Raw genomic sequence first — 22,974 nt, forward strand, 5'->3', positions numbered from 1 at the left:
GGCCGGGAGGGGGAAGATGGCGGCGGTGGCGGGGCGCGGGCTGCTGGCGCCGGGGCTGTTCCGCGGGCGGGTCGCCATCGTCACCGGCGGCGGCACCGGCATCGGCAAGGCCATCGCCGCCGACCTGCTGGCGCTAGGTGGGCGCGGAGCGGGCTCCGCAGGAAGCCCCGGTGGGGCAGCGGGGCGAGGAGGATGTGGGGAGGGCGGACGGAGTTTGAGGGGCCGTCAGGGAGTGCCCGCGGGCTGTGCTGTGTTTTGGGAGCTGCCGGCGCTCGGGGACAGGGTGCGAGGAGCCCGTGGGTGGGACATAGTGATAGGGTTGGTGAAGAGCAAGGGGTTCGAGGTGAGGTTGATGTGGGACTGTGCCTTTTGGCCCGCAAAACAATCGCTATTTTAAACACAGAGGTCAGTGAGGTTATGTTAAACCAGGACCCTTTCTCTCATACTCTCCCTTCAGTGAGTTCTCATACTGCTTTAACTGGAGAATTTACGAGGTTGTTGAACCTTGATCCTTACAGAGTAGTATCCTGGAACTACTGCCCGCACTATAACATGTTAAAGGCAGTCTCTACGATTTCAGGAGCGTCCTGAGATTGAAGAACATCTTCATGATGCACGGCGTAGGTTTTCTTTCCACGCTGAATACAGAGAAGCAGTAAAACCTAGAGTGAAAGGCAGTCTCCTGACTTTCTGGCCTGAGACCAGGAGAGGTAGAAACGACTCCTTATATCCACTTTGCAACACCTTTCCTGCAGATTTCAACATCAGTGCCAGGGATCGTCGGCATCAGACTGGGTTTGGCTAGTTTATTTTAGTTTATTGTCATGATTGGATTCAGTGCCTTCAGAATACCAGCGCTCGCATTACCCCTCTCGGTGTCACACTGCCGTGGTTTGCATTGTTGGAATGCGCACTACTGCACTGCATAGTAAAGAGCTTTCTTTGTTAAGACTGTGCTGGGAGACATCTCTGCCTCTCCTGGCCTTTGTGCTTCAGCTCTCCACTAGCTTTTTGGAACTGAATGAAGGATTAGTTCTCTTACCTTTGTATTACTGGAGAGCTAAGTATTGTTTTTTCAGGTGTCCTTACATGCTGCTTTAAAGAGGTGCTTTCTAAGCATCATCACACTGCTTAACAATTGTGATGTTAACCCGTTACGTTAAAATTGTGCTTAATTTGATCTTTGCTGTTTTTCTCAAGCAAAATACAACAAAAGTGTGTCTGTAACAGCCTAAATAGAGCACAATAGAAAACAATTCTATACAAAGCACGTGAGAAAAAATGAAGAAAGCCCTATACAGGACTTAAGACTGACTGAGTAATCCTCATTGCCTGTATATTTGCTGGTTACTCCTGACAAGATAATGATCAGGAACTGTTTTCATGTATATCCTGCACTTCAGGTAAGGGGGGCTGGTTCTTACAGGCATAGGAGCAGTAACAGATAATAGCAGTCATGATATACATTGTTTATATAGCCAGTCTCCTTTGAGGTCTTCTGGGAAAATTTAAAGCTTTTTATCTGCAAACTTGTGCCCTTTTCCCTGACCCTATCAGGAAATGGTCTGGTCATTCTTTGTGAAGAAAATTAAGTGATATAGTGTCTGCTTGCACAGTATGTACCAAGTGCTCTTCCATGGTTAGAATCTCACCCTCTCCCAGTTAGTATATTTAGCAAAAAGATAGTCTTTTACTGGACCTTATTCTATATCAGTGTGTATATTAATAAACACTTAAGTTGGTAGATACAGCTGGGTTACTGTAATTCAGTATTTTGTGTTGCTTGGTAATTGTGTGCGGCATTTTACAAACTTTGTGTTAGTTAGGTGGTTGTGCAAGTGACTGGAATTCTTAATTTTAAAAAAATCAGGAGACCTCAGAGACCACTGTCTTTATATATGTTGTTTTAAGATGGCTACTAATAAAAAGTGAAGTTCCTTTTCCTAAGGATATGCAGCTGAAACGCTTCCCTCTGGAAGAATGAAACTCCTCTTTTTTTAATATTTTTTAAAATATATAGTTCCACAAGCCAGCCTGAGTCAAATGAACAGCTTGCTGCTCTTTCCTCCCACTAGTTATTTTGAGTTGATTCTAATGTTTGCTTGATCACATGAGAGGCCAAATTCCACTCTGCAACAGAGGGTGGAAAAAACCCCCACACCTGGCAAGATGTTAACATTTTCCATTTTTTGGCTGGTTGAGGATGGTTTAAATTAAAGCAGATGAGCAGCAGACCTGATATGAAGAAAGGATTACTTCTGCTGAAATGCTAAGATTATAGAAGGAGCAAACTGGGAGCAAGACCTCCTTGCCTAGTAATTTGCTTATCCATTACATGAAATTACACACTTGCTGGATCTGCACTAGGAATTAATTTGGTGTCCTTTGGTTTAGTCTATGTAGTAGCAATTGCTGAAGCCTCAAAGCTGTCCTGAGTCCATTGGTGTGACAGAAGAAATTAGACTGGTTGTAGTGTGAGTGCTTGACTTAAATTTGGCAACTGCATTGTTTTTTCTCCATAGAATGAGTCCTGCCTCCAAATGCTGAAAAAAAAAGAGCGCTTGAGCTTCTGCCTTATTTTTTTCTCTCATTTCTGCAGCTAGGATTCTGCAGTGCCACAGGGAGGGCTCTGTTCCCACTGTCTGTAGACTGCAGATAGGGATTAATCTTGTGAGGCTATTATCCTTTCCTTCAGCCTCTGCAGAGTTAAAAAGCAGACCATTACATTTACTCACTGCTAGTCAAAATTACAGCCAGTTGTACAGGAAGATTATTTTTGTGGTTTTAAGAGCAAGCATTTTTTGTAATCAAGACCTGCTGAAACATCTTTAAATCACTTAATTGATAAATGAGGCAGCTGTGAGCAGAAGTAGCAGAAGTGATGTCTGAAAGCTGCTTTGCTGACTCTGCAACTCACAGGCTATCTTCCCTTCTGCAGGAAGGAAAGGAAACCTTGGGGGCAATTTTTTTAATTGCTCTTTTCCTGGCACAGAGGGATCTTGTTGCTAAGAAGCACCTGACATCAGTCATTTCACTCTTCTGCAAGAACTTCAACTCTGTATTTTCTAGTCAGTGACTAATAAATGCACATCCTACAAGATATCTCCATGATGTTGCTAAAAAAATAGCATAAGGATGCTATTATGTGTTAGCTGAAGGATGTTTCATTTTGTCTCTACAGGTTGCAGTGTTGTTATTGCCTCTCGTAAATTTGACCGATTAAAAGCTGCTGCAGAAGAGCTGAATAATAGATTTGCTTCCATGAGTCCTGCCCAAGTGACTCCCATACAGTGCAATATCCGCAAAGAAGAAGAGGTAAAGATTAGCAATCTTGTTCTTGTTCTTAACATATCAAAAGCATGTCGTGTATATAAATTCCCAGATTTTAGATCTCTAAAGATTTCTGAGCTTCTCAAAAGTAGCTTAGATCAGGAAGGAGGTGGGGAAAAGCTTGGTTAAATTGATCTGGATAGATGTGCTTCCCAAGGGAAGACATTTGTTAGCCATCTAAGCAAAAAAGCATTTGTAAATATTGGCAAATATTTTTCTGACCATGCTTACATATTTCAGATATTACTGGGAGACACAGGTCTTGTAACTGGCATGATCTACAGCAAGGCAGAGCCCACTTAACATGATTCTTTGTCACATTGCTGTGACAGAAGTGAGGGGGTGTTAACTTGTGAAGATGGAGATCTCAGAATAGTTCCTTCAAACAGGAAGGCATAGCATGGAATCTGAATGCTTGTGACTTGACACAAGTACCTTGCATTGTCTGTTTGGCTTGTAGTAAAGCCAAAAAAACCCACAGATATATAATATTTTAGCCATGACAGAAATTTTGATTACAGTTTGAGGTGTGTCTCATTGTGAACTCTCTTACTATTCAAGTTGATTTTTAAATGTTTTCTTCATATTACAAAAAATGGAAGATCAAGAGCAAAAGTACATAATCCAGGTTCTTCAGAAGTCTGCATGCAACTCCTAATTTTTTAATCTCTGTAATTAAATATTTAAAAGTCCAACTTCAGGTTGGATTTTGAACTTTTTTAAGACAGCTAGAAAATCTTCCAGTAACCACTGATTACTACATTTTTATAAACCTCCCAAAGTCTCTCTTAACCTAAATATTAATGACCTTCAGTAGCTATGAAGATTCTCTAAATACCCTAGTACATAGCCATAAAACAAATAAAAATAAAGATTCTTCCCTTGTGGAACAGTTTGTGCTATAAAATATTTATAGTGATCTACTCAGAATTTCTCTCCTAAAGGATGTGAACCCTGGGGCTGTGCAGTATGTCACTTCACCTACCAGTGAATTTTAGGTGTGTGTTTACTGGCATTAGCAGTGCAACATAATAGGTTATGGCAGATGTCAGAGGGCTACTTGTGTGATTAAAGCTACAGGAACGAAAAGAGGTAAAGAGAGAGAAAAGGTTTAAGCTTTTTTGCAAGTCTGTTTCTTGCAGAAAATGCTCTGGCATGCTTAATAACCTTTTGAGGATGAATCTGTATCAGTCTGAAATTGATTAGTGGGAACTGCAGCATTCTGGGAGATGGTTTGGGGCTTGCTTGGATGGAGAAATGAGGTACTCTCCACTGAACTTGAATTCTTTCTTTGTTTCCTTTTTAAGTGTGGCTAAATACCTATTTGACAAAACAGGCTTAAGTGGCTTTGGAAATTTTCAAAGGTGCTTTTCAAGCCTTCTTTATAATGCTGAGTAAAGTGTTTAGGTATTATTCTGTATTATGGGTAGTCATAATGATACTTGAAGAAACTTCTGTCTTTGCTATTACCTTGCAATTTTATCACAGAATTGTCCTGTTTCCAGTTTAGTTTTAAACTCTACCCATTTACAGACACACCAGAACCTTCCTAGAACTTTTTATATCATATTAGTGAGATTTCTATTGGATGTCAGTGGAAGTTCTCTTTAAACATTATCCTTTCAAGTATGTTTCTATTGAAGAAAGGCTTCAGAGGAAAGAGGCAGATTAAACTCTAGTCTTGAACTTTTCAGTTATTGATTTAGTCTTATAGTTTGACTCACTTCAGTTGTCCAACTGCTCTTACTTATTTCTCTTGAAGTCCTATTTAGAAAAAAATTGCTGTGAAGATTTCATGGGCTTTTGGCTGATGATCTGAATAAGGAATGCAATTTCTGTTGCATGTTAACATAAGAACTTGTGTACCTGTTAAATATTTCTCCATTGCAGATGCCTATCTCCAAGGCCTGATTTTTTATTGGTTAGAGACATCCTGTTATTTTTGCCCTTTAGCTTGTGCTGTTCTGGCTCTGGTTTTTTTTTTCTGTTAATGCTGAGATTCTCAAAGATTGCTAAGTCCTAGCCATGTGTAACTTAATTTCTAAATTTACTGTTGGACCAGAAATTTGTGATTTCAGCTCTTAAATTTGTAGTGAGTATAGCACTTCCTTACATTTAGCTACTTTGGTTTGCAAGTTGAAACTAAATAAATTAACAATTGTTAATTTACACTGCTAAAAACTGTCAGAACTGAGGTGTATGGCAGGTTTTCCACATCCCACTGCTTACTATTGCTTATTTATTACGTTTCTCAGAGCAGCAATGGTTAAAAGTACGTTTTTCCTAATTTGCGCTTGCTTGCTTTGTGGAAACTAGAGGAAAAGTGTTTTTGGGCTTTTACTTCAACTCAAAGAGTATTGTACATCCACTTTCAAAACCTACTCCATTCTTAACTTAAAATTTAGTGCCTGGGACTTGGAGTCATAGGAACAGGAATCAGTAAAAGATGTTGTTAAGGACTTTTGTAGCCTAGGAGGCACATTTTGAGTAGAGGTAACACAGTAATATAACTCACTTCAGTATTTTCACAAATATGGGAAGAGCTTCCTGTTACAGTGGAAGAGGGAATGAGAGGCCATGTAAACTTTTGGCTTGCCTCACAGAAGAAATGAGACTGGTTACAACTGTGTTGGCTTTGTGTGCTACTCATTAGTAACATTACAACTCACTGTTTGCTTTCAGCTTAGTATGAGTGAAGAGTATTTACCTCAGAAATCATGGGAGCACATTGTTGGGTAGAGAGGAATAGCCTCTGCAAGAATTCTGTGTGAGTCTACATCCTCCTTCTACTATAGCTCTTATACCAGGTACCAAGGAACATGTGCAGGAGAAAAACATTATAAATGTTTCAACAAGAGAAAAAAACGTAGGAGTTCAAGCTCCCCTAGATGTCAGAAGTGATCTATCACAAACTTCATAGCCCAGGAAGTTTCCTGAAGAACTACATAATTCATTTAATATATCATTCTTTCTGACATATCACTGAAGTATCTCTAAGAGTAAATCTTCGTTTTAAAGGAAGCCACCCTGATCACCTGTAGGAACAAGCCATTTGTTCTTATTATAGAATACCATTTTTTTTGTCCCTCCTTCTCTATGAATTGTTCTGCATTTTTCTGAAGGCCTCTATAAATCTTGTCTATGTTTGAATTTTATAAACTGGAGGGAGGGACTTTGAATAGGGAAAATTTAAGAAAGATGAAGGTGCTTTCAAATTGTCAGAAGATTATTTTTTGCCTCCTACTGCAAATCTTAAAGTAACTGACCTGCTTTGAAGATGACATGGTTCATGCCTGTAGTTTGGATCTGTGAAATTCAAGCATTAAAAGGTTCATCCCTCATCATGTAGTCCATGATGTTTGTTAGAGCTCTTTCTGGCCTAGGAAGAGGCAGAGAAGATGGAGTGAATTAATTGCTGCAGAAGCTTGATGGCAAATATCATGGGGATAGCTTAATGAATTCACATTTTTAAGTCTGTAAATCTTCATCCTCAGCAGTACTTTTACTTTCTAGTAAAGCTTAGTTTTTGTTTAATGTGCAAGAAATAATCCTGCTTGATGGAGGATTTTCAACCACTGTGTAACCTGTCAGGCTTATTTTTGTCATGAGTTTGCTGCTACTTTTGACTAGTTTTCCCTCAGTGTTCTGTAAAGGATAAAAAACATGTTTTAAAAATGGCGGAGTAGAGGGTTCTGGGATAAGAGGACCTGAGGTTTCTCTATTCTGTCATCGGAATATATTTCTACATTCTATCATGGGACCTTATCCTGGAGCAATGATTGTGCACCTCTTCTGTTTTCCTGTATTTTGGAGCATATATAGTGATAGATGTTGCTTCTTAGCAATTATGAAGCTGAAGTGATTTTTACTGTTTGCATATTTCCTGGCACTGCCCTCATACTGTATCGAGAGCAGATCAGTTTGCTCTTAGTGAGGTGCAAACCGGACAACTCTGTGTGCATGTCTATCTTTATTTATCTTTTTTTGTGTCTTAAATTTTGAAGTACAGCAAAATCTGTTGTCAGGGTCAAGACATGAGGAATGAATGCCTGAATTAAGGGGAGGAGGGGAGGGAGAGAGACTGAGAGAGACAGAGACCAAGCAGATGGTAGTCATGATACATGGATACATCAGTGTCCTGTCAGTCTTCTGGGGGTACTACCTTCATACAGGCCAAGTTCCCAATATCCATGGGATGGTCACAGGTGCCTTTCCCATAACTTGGGGTGATGTGTATGAGCAGTTACTTCCTTTCCCGCTGTTTGCCACAGTGGGCACACTTGTCTGCATGCATTAACCAAGATGTGGTAACCCAATCTTACCTCTGCTAGGACTGGAATTAATGCTTTCCTGTCGCAAATTCCTCCCTTCTGTGCTTCTCTCAAGTTCCTGATTTGGTGGCTTATCATCTTACAGTAAGTTCCTTCTGTGGCCTTGACAGTATTTTGAGACAGGCAGCTGTACTCTTTAAATCCTTATACTTGTAAAGCCTTTTTTCTTATTCTCTGTGGACAATCGTTTATTTAACTGGAACCTAGATAAGTAGAAGTTACATGTCTAGGTAAGTGGAAGATAAAACCTTGTACTTCTGGTAGGCCACAGCTGTTCTTGAAATCAGCAATTCAGAATTCTGTTCATGGTGTCTCCTTTCCATACTTGAACTCCAGCAACATAACCTGCTGCTGGACCAGACCCCAAGGGTAAAATCTGTCACTTGAACATCAACAAGACAACTTCAGACAGACTCAATGCAGTGCTACTTAGCACATACCTTGTGTCTGAGTTCACTAGTACCTTTTCCAATAAACTTTATAGCTTAGCAAAGGGTCAGTTGGTTTATAAATACTTAATGCCTGTCTGTGTGAAGCCTGTAGTGAAGGACTGTGGTTTGGTGGGTAGTTGTGGATAAGAGATTCCTGTTGTTGTACTTTTAAATAACACAGCAGTAACACAAGGAAAATTTACTGCTGTGTAAGTGTTACCACTGTGCCAGAATGCCTATTTGTTCTAGCCACCAAATCACAAATCTGTAACATTCTGTAGTGGGTTGTTTGCCTGTGTGTTTTACTCACTCAGGGTGACCTGTGAATGCGTGTAGACATTTGTCATTTTTCCCTAAGTCAGTGACTACTGTCATCTCAGTTATCTGTGAATATGTGGTACTGCATAATACATCCAAGTTGAAGTCACACACAAAAGCTCCTTATTGCAGAGCTCCAATCTTCTGGTTATATCTGAAGTGCCTGATTTTCTTCTTTTCTTCTTTTTCAGAAGAATGTCCTAAACTAGTAGAACTACCTCATGCAGCTTTTCTTTGCTTCCAAAGAGAGTCTTTAATAGCTTTTTTAAGAAGTTCTTTCAAAGTGGATTTTTTAATTACAGCAATAGAAAATAATCTTCTTTAGTAGTCAGTGTGATTTAAATGTGTTCTATTAGACTCTCCTTCTTCCTGAGCTGCTGTCTGCTGTCACCATGTTTAACTGGAAGAAGTGATGCAGTGATGCTTTTTCTACAGCATGCAAGACTTTGTGAAGATCACTACAGTTGGAGCCATCTGAGCTGTCACTGGAGAGCCTTCTGGCCTTTCCTGGCTTTCAGAAAGCAGAACTGATATATGTTTGTTTTTGTTGGGTTTTTAATTTTTTTTTCCTTAGAATATGGTGCAGCACGTAGGAACAACAGCTCTTTAAGTGTAACATATAGCCTAGCAATTCAAAATGGTTCATAGCATATAACATTTTGTCCAGCTGTTGAAAACTTGCTTTAATATCTCTTCTCAGCAGATTTTTCTTGTTAATTTGTCTTCTGTCTTTTCTTTTTACCATTCTTAGCATTTTTCCTTCTGTCTCTCTCATCTTTCCACAGTCTGAATAGCCTTAGTCTGTTCAAATCTTCTTTTTACTGTAACCATTTCTGTTCCATAAATGAGCCCATATTTCACTGACTTACAGAAAATATTCAAAGCAACATTCTCAGACTGACAGGGAGAAGAGTTTGATATTGTTGAGCAAAGCATAACTTTTGCTGCCTAGCTAGACATAACTTTCCTTTGCTCACAAGAAGAGAAAAGTAAAAGCCAAAATGTCCTTGTGGCATGGCTGTTCTCGCAAGCTAAGAGTTTGGGACTGCTGTCACAGATGTTTTGGTTTTCTGGGTTTTTTCCTCACATCCCACAACCTGCAGTGACTAATAAGTGAAGAATAAGATGACATTCAAAATTTGAAGATTTGGTTTAGGTATCAACATTATTTTCTTAAGGCAGTTTTCTCAACAGGCACTAGTTTTTCAGTCATTATATGTTTGTTTTGGGTTTTTTTCTTTCAAGAGGTGCTTCCTTTCAGGATCCATACTATTCTGTTAAACCGTCCTGTGCTGTTAGCAATAAAAGATGTAAGGCAGCTGTTTATGAGACTGGGTTGGTAACACTCATTGTGACGTACAGATAATGCATTGCTTGCATTTTTTGTTTCTGATGTTTTCTGCTTCTAACTCAATACAGAGGAAGGCTGATTGATATCCTTCCCCAAACCCAATCTGTTTGATTGGCATCACCTTTCCACCTGTTTGGGTTTTTGGGCTTGTTTTTGTTCTGTGTTTTTCTCTGACCACAGATGCTAAATTTTCTTTTTATACATGCTTGAGTAGGAATAACTGATGCATGGTATCTAGTTATGATTGATGATGTAAGCAGGAAACAGTCATATTGTCCCGTTTCTTGAGATAAATATTAAATTATTAAGTTGTTGCTATGGAGCTCTTATTACTATCTTGCAATAATATTTTTGTTAAAGAAGATAACTTGTATTTCCGGCATTTTTTAGACTTCATGTTTTGTAGGGTAATTAACCTTCTTGCTCTGTGTAAGAACACTGGCTATTACCAATTCATAGGTCAGAGCTGCTGTGAATGTACTAAACTTATAGATAAGGGTGATAAAACTCCACAAGATGAGTTATATTTTCTATTTAAAATGGTCAGGTGTATGGTCGGATAAAAATAACAGTAGCTACCTTATATAGAACTCTTCGTAGATCTCATGTGAATGCCCCCACTCTTCTGAAAAACTTCAGAAAATTCTTAGTAGGTCGTATGTAGTGGGCTTTTGTGACTGATTTTACAAATCTTGTCAGCTTAAATCCCCTTCTTTGGGTGCTGGTATTTTATGCAGCACCTGCATCATTCCAGCAAAATTTCCAAAGTAAACATGGATACAGCCCGGTCCTTCTTGGCTGACTAAACCTTTCATACCGATCTTACAGCCCTTCTGAAGGCTGGACCTCCTCTTTTTCTGTGCAAAGGGCATGAGGGAGAAAATACTGTTTGAGAAGAAAATTTGGTGTAGACCTTGATCAGCATACCACACTAACAAATACTCTTTCAGGTAGAAGCTTTGGTGAGGTCTACACTGAGTCTGCATGGGAAGATTGACTTCCTGGTGAATAATGGAGGGGGCCAGTTTGCAAGTCCTTCTGAAGCCATCCGTGCAAAAGGCTGGAATGCCGTGATAGACACAAATCTGACAGGGACCTTCTATTGTTGCAAAACAGGTAAGGTCTGAACATTAAACTTAATGTTTATTTGTTTTTGTTTTTTACAGAAATACCAGAAGAGAAGAGGTGAAAAGTTTCCGTAGCTTCTTCTTTTCATGCACTTATCTGACAGTGGATATTTGTTTTCTTCAATCTCATGCAAAGCTTTGTATTAAATGGTGTTTTACATTTGTTCCTAAATACAAACATACATTTAGGCAAGCATGATTTTCTGGTTAATGCCAGGTTTGGAAGTAAGTTGACTTGGATACTCAATTAAAAGACTTTTCCTAAAAATAGGAAAATCATTTCACTTTCATGGCCTGTATTCACTGTGTATCACATAGGAAAAGACTTTCTTCAGGGATATAAATTTAGGCTTAAATTTAAGTATGGTATGTCATTCTCACTTAGCATTTGGAATGTGGAAACTAAAGTAATTTACATGGAAACATGAAATCTTGATTTCTATCAAATGCTTCTTTACAAACATTGAGCCTTACCTGGACCATGCCTGTTGCATCACGGCCTCACCTCTGGATTGGCAAAGCTATGGTAGAAACAGCAGATTGTTTTTCTCAACCAGTATGACAAATGTGTAGTGTGATTGCAGTTAAGACTCCAAATTTGGTTTCCAGTTGGCAAGTTCATTTGTATGTATTTCTTCTGATATTTATAGGTTATCTTCCTCCTTCATACAGTGTACAATGCCTGGATGCAGGAACATGGAGGAGCCATTGTCAACATTACTGCTGCCGTGAGAAATGGCTTTCCTGGAATGTCGTAATATATATTTTCTTTTCACACTTTACTATGTTTTTCCCCCAGAAGTACTAGCTATTCCTAACTGAACTTCACACACTTCAGAAAAGTGTGTACTGGGCAGCAGCGGAGTATAGAAATATAGTAGTTAGGTTGAGAGAGAAAGAATATCACTTGGCTTTATGTGTGGGGATCTCTTACTAATCCAGTAGATGGCATCTCTGGTCTCTGCTTGTTTGTAAGAAACTATGAAGCAAGACTTGTCAGTGAAGCTTTAATTCAAAATAGCTTCTTTTTTTGTTTGGCCTTTTTTTTTTAGACTTTGAAATTGAGTTTCTATTGAAGAAATATAAAAATATATTTTGAGCAAGTGTTGCATTATTTCACTTTGTCCTCTTTCAGGCTTGAATGGTTTCAAAACCAACATTTTTTAAGGAACAGCAGAATACTTTCTCACTAGCTTGTTCTTCACAGTACAGAATAAATATAGAGATCCACATGGTGGTGCTGAAGCTACAGTTATTTGAGTGTCTCCACTGTGGTATCTGGTTCAACTGTCATGGCAGATTGGCTGAAAATGTTTCAATTTGAGTTGAACTAAGAGGAAAAACAAGCTAGTTCTGAATAACAGTGGAAAAATTTTCCTGAGTAACTGTTGTATGTAAATGGATAGACAAAACTACTTCCAAATTAAATTGAGTTGAAACTTCTTGCAGAAATGCAATGTAGATGGATAGACAAAAGTACTTCCAAATTAAATTGAGTTGAAACTTCTTGCAGAAATGCACTGTTGAAAAAGATATGCCTTTACAAGTCCAGCCAGTGCTCATGCCAAAAGTCATCTGATAGGACTTCTTTATAAGTATTAATTTTGACCATAAAAGTTGTCATGTTTCCTCAGAGTGTGCCTGGAGGTTATCTATTTCTGGCCTAAACATATGAATAAGTTATATTGTCTTTTGTTTTTCTTATTCATTCCCTTTATTTGAGAAGCTATTGCATCTATCTCCTCTTAGTCTGTTTCACTAGGCTAAAGCAGCTAAATTTATTCATTTTCTCTGACTAAAAATGTCTACAATTCATTACTGCAGTAATTTTGTTTGCATTTGTTCAAGCTTGTAATAATTTCAGACTAGTTATCTACAGCAGCAAGGCTTAGGAGTTCACTCTGACTCTCATGTCTCTATCTCCATCTACCTACACTAATTTTTGAATAATGACTTATTTTAATCATGTTTGTCAGAAGACTTAAATATATCTTTCAGACCACTGTTCTTCCAAGTGTTGCTTTACCTGTGCAGGCTACACACAGTTTTACAGTTTGAACTTCAGCTGTTTCTCTTTTTATAAGCCTCCTCCTGCAGTAGAGTGTAGCTGACCCCATGTTGCATTGGGAAAGAGATTTTATGTATTCCTAGCAATGGAAGGAAATCACAGCATAGATTGTTTGAACAGTGAAGCTATGGTCAAACTTAGAAACTAGAGAGTCTCTCTCTTTCAGATGCTTGTCCAGCCACAGAAAACCACTCTGAATACCCTAGTGAGGCTGCAGTAGAGTTAACACTTGTCACCCTTAGCTAAGGGAACAGATGCTTCCTTTGCTTTCTTTTCTCCATAGGCACACAGGAGCTGCAAGAGCTGCAGTGAATAACCTAACCAAGACTTTAGCTTTGGAATGGGCTCACAGTGGAGTGAGAATCAACAGCGTTGCTCCCGTACGTAATGGCAATGAGCTGAGTAAAATTACCTATTTCATGTGCTCATAGTTAGAGCTTTTGGATTTTTAAATTTATTTTGTGGATTATTTATATATTTGTTTATTTATAGTTCTTTTATTGTGTTCTTTGGACCATTTTACAGTGTTTTGTACTTTTGGATGATGAGTCAGAGGATGTGGGATAAAATTGCTTTTGCTTTCTGCCTTGATTTGGCACACTTGGTTTTTAGTTTTTTTATAGCTAAATGAAATTATACTGGTAGGAGTTGGTGACCTGTCTTACAAAGCCTTGACATAAAAATTACTGTTTCACTAATGGATACATTACTTCTGAGTTCAGGAAACTTTTTCTGTTTGAGGTTCAGGTACGCTAATAGTTTCCACCTATGTTTACAAATTTATTTGGAAAATCTCTATATGTCTCACATAACACCTTTTACTTTGTCTCCTATATGTTAAGTTAGTTTAGCTTTAGGTATATAAAGAGACTGTAGTTGGAGTGTACCTTCTCTCAGAGAAATTATATGTAAAAATGTGTGTTTTCATTTTTTTAATCAAATTTGTGCAGACAGGAAACCACTATACAGGTCAGCTAAAATATGCCTGCCACATTTCTGAGGAATTAGACAGCAGGTAGAGTTGTTTTAAATAACTATAGAAAGAGCAGCTATGTTTTGTAGTGCTGCAGATACAGAAATTATATAGAAGCTCTAGTCTTGACTTTTGAGTATGTGTGATCTCTTGTAATTTTCTCTTATCCACAATTTATTTTGCACATTTACTCCCTTGAAATTAAAAGAGGAAACATAAACTTTGTCCAGCTACTTCTACAGCCAGAATTTAGCTTATCTCACAGTGAGTGTCATAAGTGAAGTGCCATTTTTGTTTAATTGATCCCTTGGAAAATCTTGCTACTATTTTTGTAGAATGTCTGTATATTCTGTTGTGCCTCTTGTCCTAAAACATCTGGCTTTGTGTGGCAAAGCATAGAATGCTTAATGACAGATGCATGTTAATCATTCAGGTAAAGGCTTTTATGTAACCTTTGTGAGACCAAATTAATCTGTAGACATGTTAAATATTAAGTTCTACTGGCTTGTATTTCCTGTTTATCTGTTTTTTCTGATTTATCAAGTCTTGGGGAAGTAAGTAATTAAGACAGCATTATTATGTGAATATACTTTTCAGGCATGCTAATTACCTAATGAATCATGCTGATTAGATATTATAGCACATGTCAGAAGTTTTTGACAAGCAAACTCTTCAGGGCTTCAGCTCTTTCAGAAGTATTTGCTAGCTTTATTACTATGCTGGTAACAAAAGTCCATGTTTTAGTTACAATAATATACTTTGTGGACTCATCAGGTCTGTGGTAACAATACAAAATTGTTACTGCTTTATGAGAGTAGAGCAACCTGTGGGAATTGATACATAGAGAGGGAAGTGTAGGTTCTAAAAAAATAGTTTCATATATGTTAAACAGATATCTTAAAAATCTCAGTATATGCTTCATGGGTGAATTAAAATTTTGCTATTTTACTTAAACTTGAGTCCCAAAAGTTCTGTCCTAACTGGTGGACGTAACTCTGTGTTCACACTGCCATCTTCCTTCTCAAAACTAAGCTGGACTGTGTGGTCACCAGAGCAAACACAGTCATCTTTTTCTGCTTCTACAGCAGCTAAGTAGGGAGAGTCAGAATTCTGACTGAAATCTGTCTGCTTCTGTAATTCACAGTAAATTGGACTAGTGCTCCTACAGATGACAAAAAACTTTTGAGAACTTGTTCTTGAGGCTTTGTAGTTTTCTGCTGTAATTTAACATGAAATGCTTGTAGTTTCAAAGCAGACGTGAGTTTTTTTAGTACTCCACTTTTTTTGTTATTGAAGTGACAGCGGAGAATTGGAATAATCAGAATTATTGTGCTTGAACAGAGATGTGGCTAGCAGCCAAATTACCTGCTTGTATAAATGATACTTTGCTATTACATTCAAACACTTGTATTTGAATGCTCTTTGGATAGTTTAGTCCCACAGGAAATCAGTAATGACAACTTCACAATTTTAGAATGATCAGTTTAAATGTATGCAAGAGAACTTAAGTTTTACTGTACTATTTTTAAATAGGGACTGGTATTTTCGGAAACTGCTGTTGCAAACTATGGAGAACAAGGTGTAATGATGTGGTTAAAGAGCATACCAAAGGTTCCTGCCAAGAGGTCAGCTGTTCCTGAGGAGGTAATGTATTTCAGAATGCTTCTGATATGCCTACTTCTGTGTCTCTATTTTGAAACCAATTTATTATATGGAGAACAAGAAGATTTAATTTTGCACTGTGATGGACTATTTAAAAAGAAGAAAGCTTGTAGCAATGTGTGGTCGTACCGAGTGAGCGACTTAACCAGTAGTCAATGTTATACAGAGAATTTAATTCAGCTGCCTCTTACAGCTGAAGTGTTTGAAAGTAAACATTATTTCTTGAAGAAGTTGACTTTGGCAGGAAGGACTGAAAGAATGAATATTAAGGGTAAAAAAAGTGTATCTTAAAAGCAATTAGCTCTCTTCCACCAAGAATGTGCATCTTTGATAAACTGATCAACCTTTTTTTGGTTTTTTTGGTATCTGATGGTGCTCTGTGACATTTTAGTGGTTTTCCTCTGTTAAATGCTGATGTTTGCAGCTGGAAAAATGGCTTTAAGGCTGTTACAGTTTTCATTACTAACTAGAAAATGTTACTATATCTGTAAAAGTTTTCACAAGTTTCTTTGACATGAATAATTCCCAGCAGTTTAAGAAAGATTAAAATTGTTCTTTTGCTAGATCTCTCCTGCAGTATGTTTCCTGCTGTCTCCAGCTGCATCATTCATAACTGGGATAACCATGGTTGTGGATGGTGGCCAGAGTCTGTACAGCAATACCCTAGAAATACCTGGTAAGAAATGGGCCACAAAATAATGCCCTTTAAGTGACTGAAGTTGTGCAGCGGGAGGACACAAAAGCAAGATGTCTAGTTTCTCAAGCAACTAAGTAAATTCTTCTGTTTGTTTTCCTTAGATCATGACAGATGGCCCTCACCACCAGAAGGAAAAAATTCTGAAATGCTGAAAAAGCTTCTTTCTGGCGAGTTCAAACCAAAGCTGTAAAATGAAGATATTTTACCTTGTTCCCAGTTGCAGCCTTGCTGATAATGTCACTTTGTGATTTAGCCTTATTATTCTCAGTAATTTTTTTTTTCCTCATATGTAACTACATTAAGTGCCTTGATTTTTTTGTTGGTATATATTTAAAACTTTTGAAAGGCTTTACGTTGTACATCTCTGTAAACACTCACCCTGAAAACATTCAATTTTTTGGGAAGGAAAAAGATTAAAAAGACAAACTATCCATTTGCATGGGCATCAAGTAATGAAGAATCCCAGCCAGAAGTGAATAAAAGGAATACTGATTTTGCAGTGAAGGTAGCCAAGAGGGAATGTTTAGGAATCCTTCTGTTCTTGATGAATTTGCAGAGAAGGTAAATCTTTTTCTATTAGTTGCATCAGTAGCCCTTGGGTAAGTGTTAGCTGTATTTCTGTCCACTCACATACTGAGTGTTCAACAATGGTTTTAAAGACCAAGTAGAGTAAGTATTTCTCTGAAAATAAATAAAAATAAGATGGAATACTGTTATTAATGTTTCAAACAAATTTGGCATATCATATTTGGAGCGTTTTGAATTGTTTGCAAATATAATGACATAATGGTGTTAAGCTGGCTGCAACTTGATAACAGAATAAGCAGATAATAAATACAGTGATAGAAAACAGTACAGATTCAACAATTTAGCATGTAAAATCTGTGATGTATATTGTAGTGCTCTCTGCAGTATGCTACACTAGTAAATGAGAATTTGGAATTCTTCATCTGCCAGCTAAAACACCTTTTATCCATACTGTGTTGTCTTACAATGTTAATTTTGTTCATTACTGCCTTTAGATGTGGTTTTTGTGAACAATGAAGAGATGTCATTTAAAAACTGGAAATCTTGTAATACATCCCTTGAAGAAGCTTTATTTGTACATTTTTTATTCATTTTAAGGCAAATGTTCCCATTTCTGCTAACTTTAGTGAAAATATAAAAAATATTAAAGACTGTGTTTGTTTGCTGTAAAAACTGAAATTCCTGGAATCTAGTTGCTGCTATAGAAAGGAACTTTAAATACTTCATTTTGGACTGAATGTAAGAGTCTGATGGATGTTTGATTTTTGTGTCTTTCAGTAAAATATGTATTCTTATATAGGTACATGTAGATTGCTTTTTCATGAAAATTAAATGAATGCCAGTTTTGGGGGGAGAGGAGGAATTTGAGCCCACAACCAAGTGTGTTCTTTCTGCTTTATGCTCTTCCCTTAGTAACTGGACAGTCATTTATGCAACTGTGAAAAATTAGTACAGAGATAAAGCAAATTTTTTCAAACCTCTTGTGTAGGGTATCTTTTGTTTATTGCAAATATTAGTTCAGGGTGCTCAGCAAGAGGATTCCTGGAAGCAAATGCACCTGTTAGATAGCTAACTCTAGAAGTCTAGCCCAATGCATTCAAGTGAAATTATTTCATTTATTAACACATTATTTCAACATTCTTAACATCTTTCTGGAAAAGAAGGTTAAACATGAATAAGTGTGAGACTTGTGGAACTTACTTTGTTTGACTGTGAGTTTCTACGGTACATGTGCACTGTGGATTTAAAGTGAAGTGGAAGTGAATTGGTGACTTCTGTTACATCCCAGAAATGTTCACTGAAAGATTATGTAAAAAAGAAAAGATTTCCAAGTACAAACTTGGAAATTATCAATTTTTAATCTTGCAGGTTTCCTCTTTACTGTGCTATAGTGTGAATATTCATAAAGAGGGGAAGTTTATATGTAATGATGGTGAAATTCATTATTAACCTCAGGAATTCATGAGAACATTAGAAAGGTGAGCATTCTCCCGTGTGGGAGACAGGTTCAGTCTGCAAGAAATAAATTCCTTCTTGTACATGTAAAACTATAACAAACTTTTCTGCTTGTGCTGAATACAGTTTGACCTTGCCTTCTTCAAATTTCAGCCAAGCAATGGATGTACTAAGAAGATGTAAGTTAGTTCTGTAGAAGAGGGTGTGTGCTTTTTTTTTTTTAAACTGGCAGGAGGTTGAAACAGGCAGCATTCGTGAGCTGTAAGGTGCTCAGCTTAGTGCAATAGGAGAATATACTCAGAATACTCTGAGGGTAAATCTGGTTTAAAAATAGAGAAAATACATCCTCAGAAGGAGAAGGGGACACATCAGTGTTTGCTTTTCTTTGCTTTTTCTTTTTTTTCCCCAGTAATAATACAAAGGTTCCCCATGAGTTGAGGATTACTGTACATAATATTGAAATGTTTATCACAATTTTTTAGATATTAGGATAGTAACTCCCTTGCTGTAATGTAAAAAATAATCACAGCCTTTCTTTTTTTTAATCTGGGTTTTTGTTTTGTTTTTATTTGTGTTTCTTAGGGGTTTTTGTTTTTCTGTTTTTTGTCTTGCACCATGGATTACATGAAATGTTTAATTCTCAGAACAGAGCTTTTATTTTGGTCTTGCCTCTTTGGTCAATTTTTATGTAGATATAAAATTATTTTGAAAGTTTTGCAGCACATTGCAGAAACCCAGTACTATGTCAGCTGGCAGCAAGAATGTTTCAGGTGTCTGCTGTAGTGCTGCAGATAATATCAACTGTAGCAAAGCTCTTCCTATGCCAACAACCCATGATCAAAGGGCATTGAGAGGTTAAAAGAAATGGGTGTGGTAGCAAAAACATCCTTGACCTTATGATTGGGGTATCTGGAGTTCAGAGAACAGAGAACTTGATTTGATTTATTTTAAAAGGAAGGTAAAAGCAACTGTGAGAAAAGGGCTAAGGAACCTCATGAAGAATCAGAGATTTACTGACCAAACACTGAAACTTAAACATTTACTGCACTGTATAATTGTAATAAGCAAAGAGAAGACTATTAGAATGACAGTTACATTTACCATTCTGTTAGAAAGCTCTGGTTGGTTGGTTTGGTTGGTAAAACTTTGGTTTTACACCTGGCTAAGCCTTGCCTATTCTGCCTAATTCTTATCAGATATTCATTTGGTGGATGAATAGGTGCTTATCAACTGCTACTTTACTCCACTGTCTGGTGTTATATCTGAATATGTGTCATAGAACTTTACATTTGTGACAGCAGTGTAATTCAATGAAGGAGAACTTCTGTAAATATCTGTCAACTGCACTGGTGTTATATTTTACAGGTTTCTCTTTGTGTTAAGCAGAATATTGTTCATTCAGGGTATTTATTTAACATAAGAGGAAGTCTGATTATTCTGTGTGTTTACTTTAGTGTAAAATGAAGTCTGTGTTGTAGAAATCTTCATTTTTAAAGACGAACAGTTGTCATGTTTGCTAAAGGGAGAACAGTGTGCAGTATCATTCTGCAGTAAGGTCCCTTGTCTGCTTTAAGATGTAAATGAACAAATATGAGGCAACCATTGCTTGTTATAAGCATTCATGGCTGTGTTTAGTCTTCTGAGCAGTCACACAAAATATCCTCTATAATCTTTAAGAAAGTGTGCTCTTTGCAAGATAGTGTAATTTCATATACTTCTAATCAGCACCTCCAAGTTTCCCCTTGGCATCTCAAGTAGCAACCTTGTGTTAAATGGCTGAGTGCTGCAGGTGTTAGGGGAGTTGTCTTGTTAGTAAAGTCAACAGTGTCTGTATTCTGCATTACTGAATACAGCCAAGACCTACAGGTAAACGAGTTACTTCATAAACTTCACTGGTGGGGTTGGAGCAGACAAACCTATCAGTACTACTGCCCAACATCAATTAGCGTATATAACATTTTTATGAATCTTCCAGCAGTGGTTTAGGACTGTCCTCTCCAAGATACCTGCTCTCCCTTTCTTTTCACACCAGCCTTACAGTGGTGGTGCATTTGTATTGGGTAGAAGTGGAAGTACTAAGATGCAGGCACTTGATTCCTTCTGTCATGGGAAGGCAGAAGAGCAATAGCAGACATGACTAGCAAAGGTTTGAAATAATACTGCTGTTTGCTCAATGCATGTGAGCTGGTTTTAAGTTTATAAACAGACTGTTGGTCCTTCTACTGATGAGGAAAGATTCTGGATCATGTTATAACATCCTGGCATCACAAGCTTTATCCTACTGCAGTTCCTAGAAGAAGCCATTTTGACTTCTGTTATCTGCTCTATCTCCAGCAGCTTGTTCCTTTGTCAGTTAACCCCTCCTTTGCTAAAATATATACTAAATTAATCACTAACCCTTTTCTGGATGTCATTCAAAGCGTGGTAATACGGTGCCCTCTATAGGAAAGAGTGGTGGGGAGGCAAACTTGGGAGAAAAAGGAGAATGATGGCACGGCTCTGAAAAGGGGCAGGTCTGTTGCTTTTTGAAGAGTTCAGAAGCTGTGGCTCTAGTGTTAACACAGGCACCTGTTAGCCTCAAGCAATACACATAAGAGGTGAGAACCTCTCATTGCAATGATGTATTGATTCTGGAATTCAGGGAGAGCCATTCTCCCAGATTTCAGTCAATTGCTTGAGTACACTATCCTGCGGTGTGCCTATTCTATCATTTCTACTCCCACACCTCCCAGCCTCTGTCATCGGTACAGGGTTTGAATTGAATGGATAAATAACCAATATACTTTATTTCAACTCCTGCCAGCTATTTTTTACTGTTATTTTCCATATCGGCAATTACATTGTTCCTCTAAGATTTATTTTGCTCTGGTAGCATGACACATGATCCCATGCCCCTGGGTTTGGGCTGAGCTTAGTGTAAGCCAGTGTCATAAGTGCTGGTCCTGGGTGTTGATAGGTATTTTTTATCTCAAAGTCAATATTTAGCTGTTTAACCTGCTATTGAAGATGCTCTGAGTTCAGGATTGTGGCATGATAGCACCGATGCCTGTCAGGATGTACAATCACCTCTGCAAGGCACTCTCACGATTGTGCTCTGTGCTGGGCAGGCTTTGTGCAGCAATACAAAGCATCACATGGGCAGAGGAATGTGGAATGATTTTCCACAATCCTTGCTGGCTTCTTCTGTACTGAAAGAACTTTGACTTCAAAACCAACTATTCACTAACCCCTCCTCCATCAGTTAAATCCAGTTACAAGATGCTAAACTGACAAATGGCTGTGAAATGGAACATTAAGGCAAGGGAAACATTGGATGTGTTTTCAAAGCTGTGTAAGCAGCTGTGGCTCATTGATTTTGCTTGATGGTGTAGGAGCATCACGTCAGCATTTTCTTGGCTGTTTCCCTATTGTTTGGCAAAAAAGGTCACCTTTTTAACTTCCTCATTAAAGACTCTTGGTCGTGGAAAGTGTCTCATGAGCACCACTGACAATTTTCCCAAGTCTGGAGCAAAGTGTCGTAGCTTTGAGATGACTATGTGTCCTGCATGATGGCTCTGGCAGCAGTGATTCAGTGCCTTGTGCCTTTCTTGGATGTGCTTTATCAGTTGGTTGTCTTTTTCAGTGTCTTTTTAAAAATATGACAGTATTTGCTTTTATCATTTTCTGCAGCCTATTTTGGTTGAAACTCTCAAAATAATCATGTAATGAACCATGATGGGCAATTACTTAGTTTCGTATGTGGTTCCCGCTGGAAATTGACACATAAATCTTAAACTTCTATTCAAGTTATTATTTCACAAGTTTGTTAAGGGTGACCAAAGTAGCTCCCAACCCTTGTGTTGGATAGATTTTGAGGGGTTGTCCAGGATTTGCAAACCTCTTGATGTCTTACACATTAAATACCTCTTACCACATGCCCAGAAAGCAGCATGTGAGCAGCAGCTCAGCGGGGATTACTGAGCTGTGGAGTCAGGTGCCCCAGCACAGGTCACTGCTCTCTGCACAGCTGTGTGAACACACGAGCCCTGCCATTGTCTCAAAGGGCGTCCGCTAAACACGCACAGGTCATTTGTGCATCTCACACACAATGGTTCGTGCCTGTACGGTTACTGTTAAATCTTTACAAAACTAATTACAGTGCCCTGCTATTATTTACCGTCATCGGTTACTTAAGACTGCAAAGGTAGCTGTAATAGCTGTTCTGCTACGTATCAGAGACTGCTTCCTCGCTGATTAATTGAGGGTAGTATCCTTCTTCCTTGCATGTATTGACTTCCTGTGGGAAGCAGGTGCCTCCTGCAGACAGCGGTCAGTCTGCAGGGAGAAATGGGTGACCTGAAGGCGGCAGAACGCCGTTCTAAATTGTCCTGAAAGCCTGCGCAGCCCCTGTAAGAGGCAAGTCAAGGCGGCGCGTCCTGCGCTGGGCTGCGGTCGAGGCCTGGCAGAAGCGGGGGATTTGTTGCAGTGAGAAATGGCAATGGTTGTACCGCGGTGCACCTTCCCGTCCTGCCCTCGCACGGCGCCGATCCCGCAGCCGCGGAACGGCGCTAGGCCGGGGTGCCGCGGAGGGTCCCGGGCGGGACTCGAACCTGGGGTCAGGCTCGGCGCGCACGCGTCCCCGCAGTTCCCGGGCGCGCGCCGCCCCCTCGCCGTGACGCCGCCGCGCGGTGACGCCTCGCGCTCCCTCCCCGTCACGGGGCCCG

At 38.7% G+C, this 22,974-nt stretch overlaps 1 protein-coding gene across 1 annotated transcript; it reads left to right on the plus strand.

Annotated features, from left to right (window-relative positions):
* Nucleotides 1-9: 9 nt before the first annotated feature.
* On the plus strand, nt 10-17,790 carry PECR (peroxisomal trans-2-enoyl-CoA reductase). Its single transcript, XM_015635276.2, has 8 exons — nt 10-137; nt 3,182-3,315; nt 10,712-10,877; nt 11,561-11,642; nt 13,240-13,336; nt 15,463-15,573; nt 16,156-16,267; nt 16,390-17,790. The coding sequence occupies exons 1-8, from the start codon at nt 17-19 to the stop codon at nt 16,476-16,478; spliced, it is 912 nt and encodes a 303-aa protein (XP_015490762.1). The 5' UTR covers nt 10-16; the 3' UTR covers nt 16,479-17,790.
* Nucleotides 17,791-22,974: the final 5,184 nt, after the last annotated feature.

The sequence above is a fragment of the Parus major genome, chromosome 7 (assembly GCF_001522545.3).
Source record: "Parus major isolate Abel chromosome 7, Parus_major1.1, whole genome shotgun sequence".
Taxonomy (NCBI): domain Eukaryota; kingdom Metazoa; phylum Chordata; class Aves; order Passeriformes; family Paridae; genus Parus; species Parus major.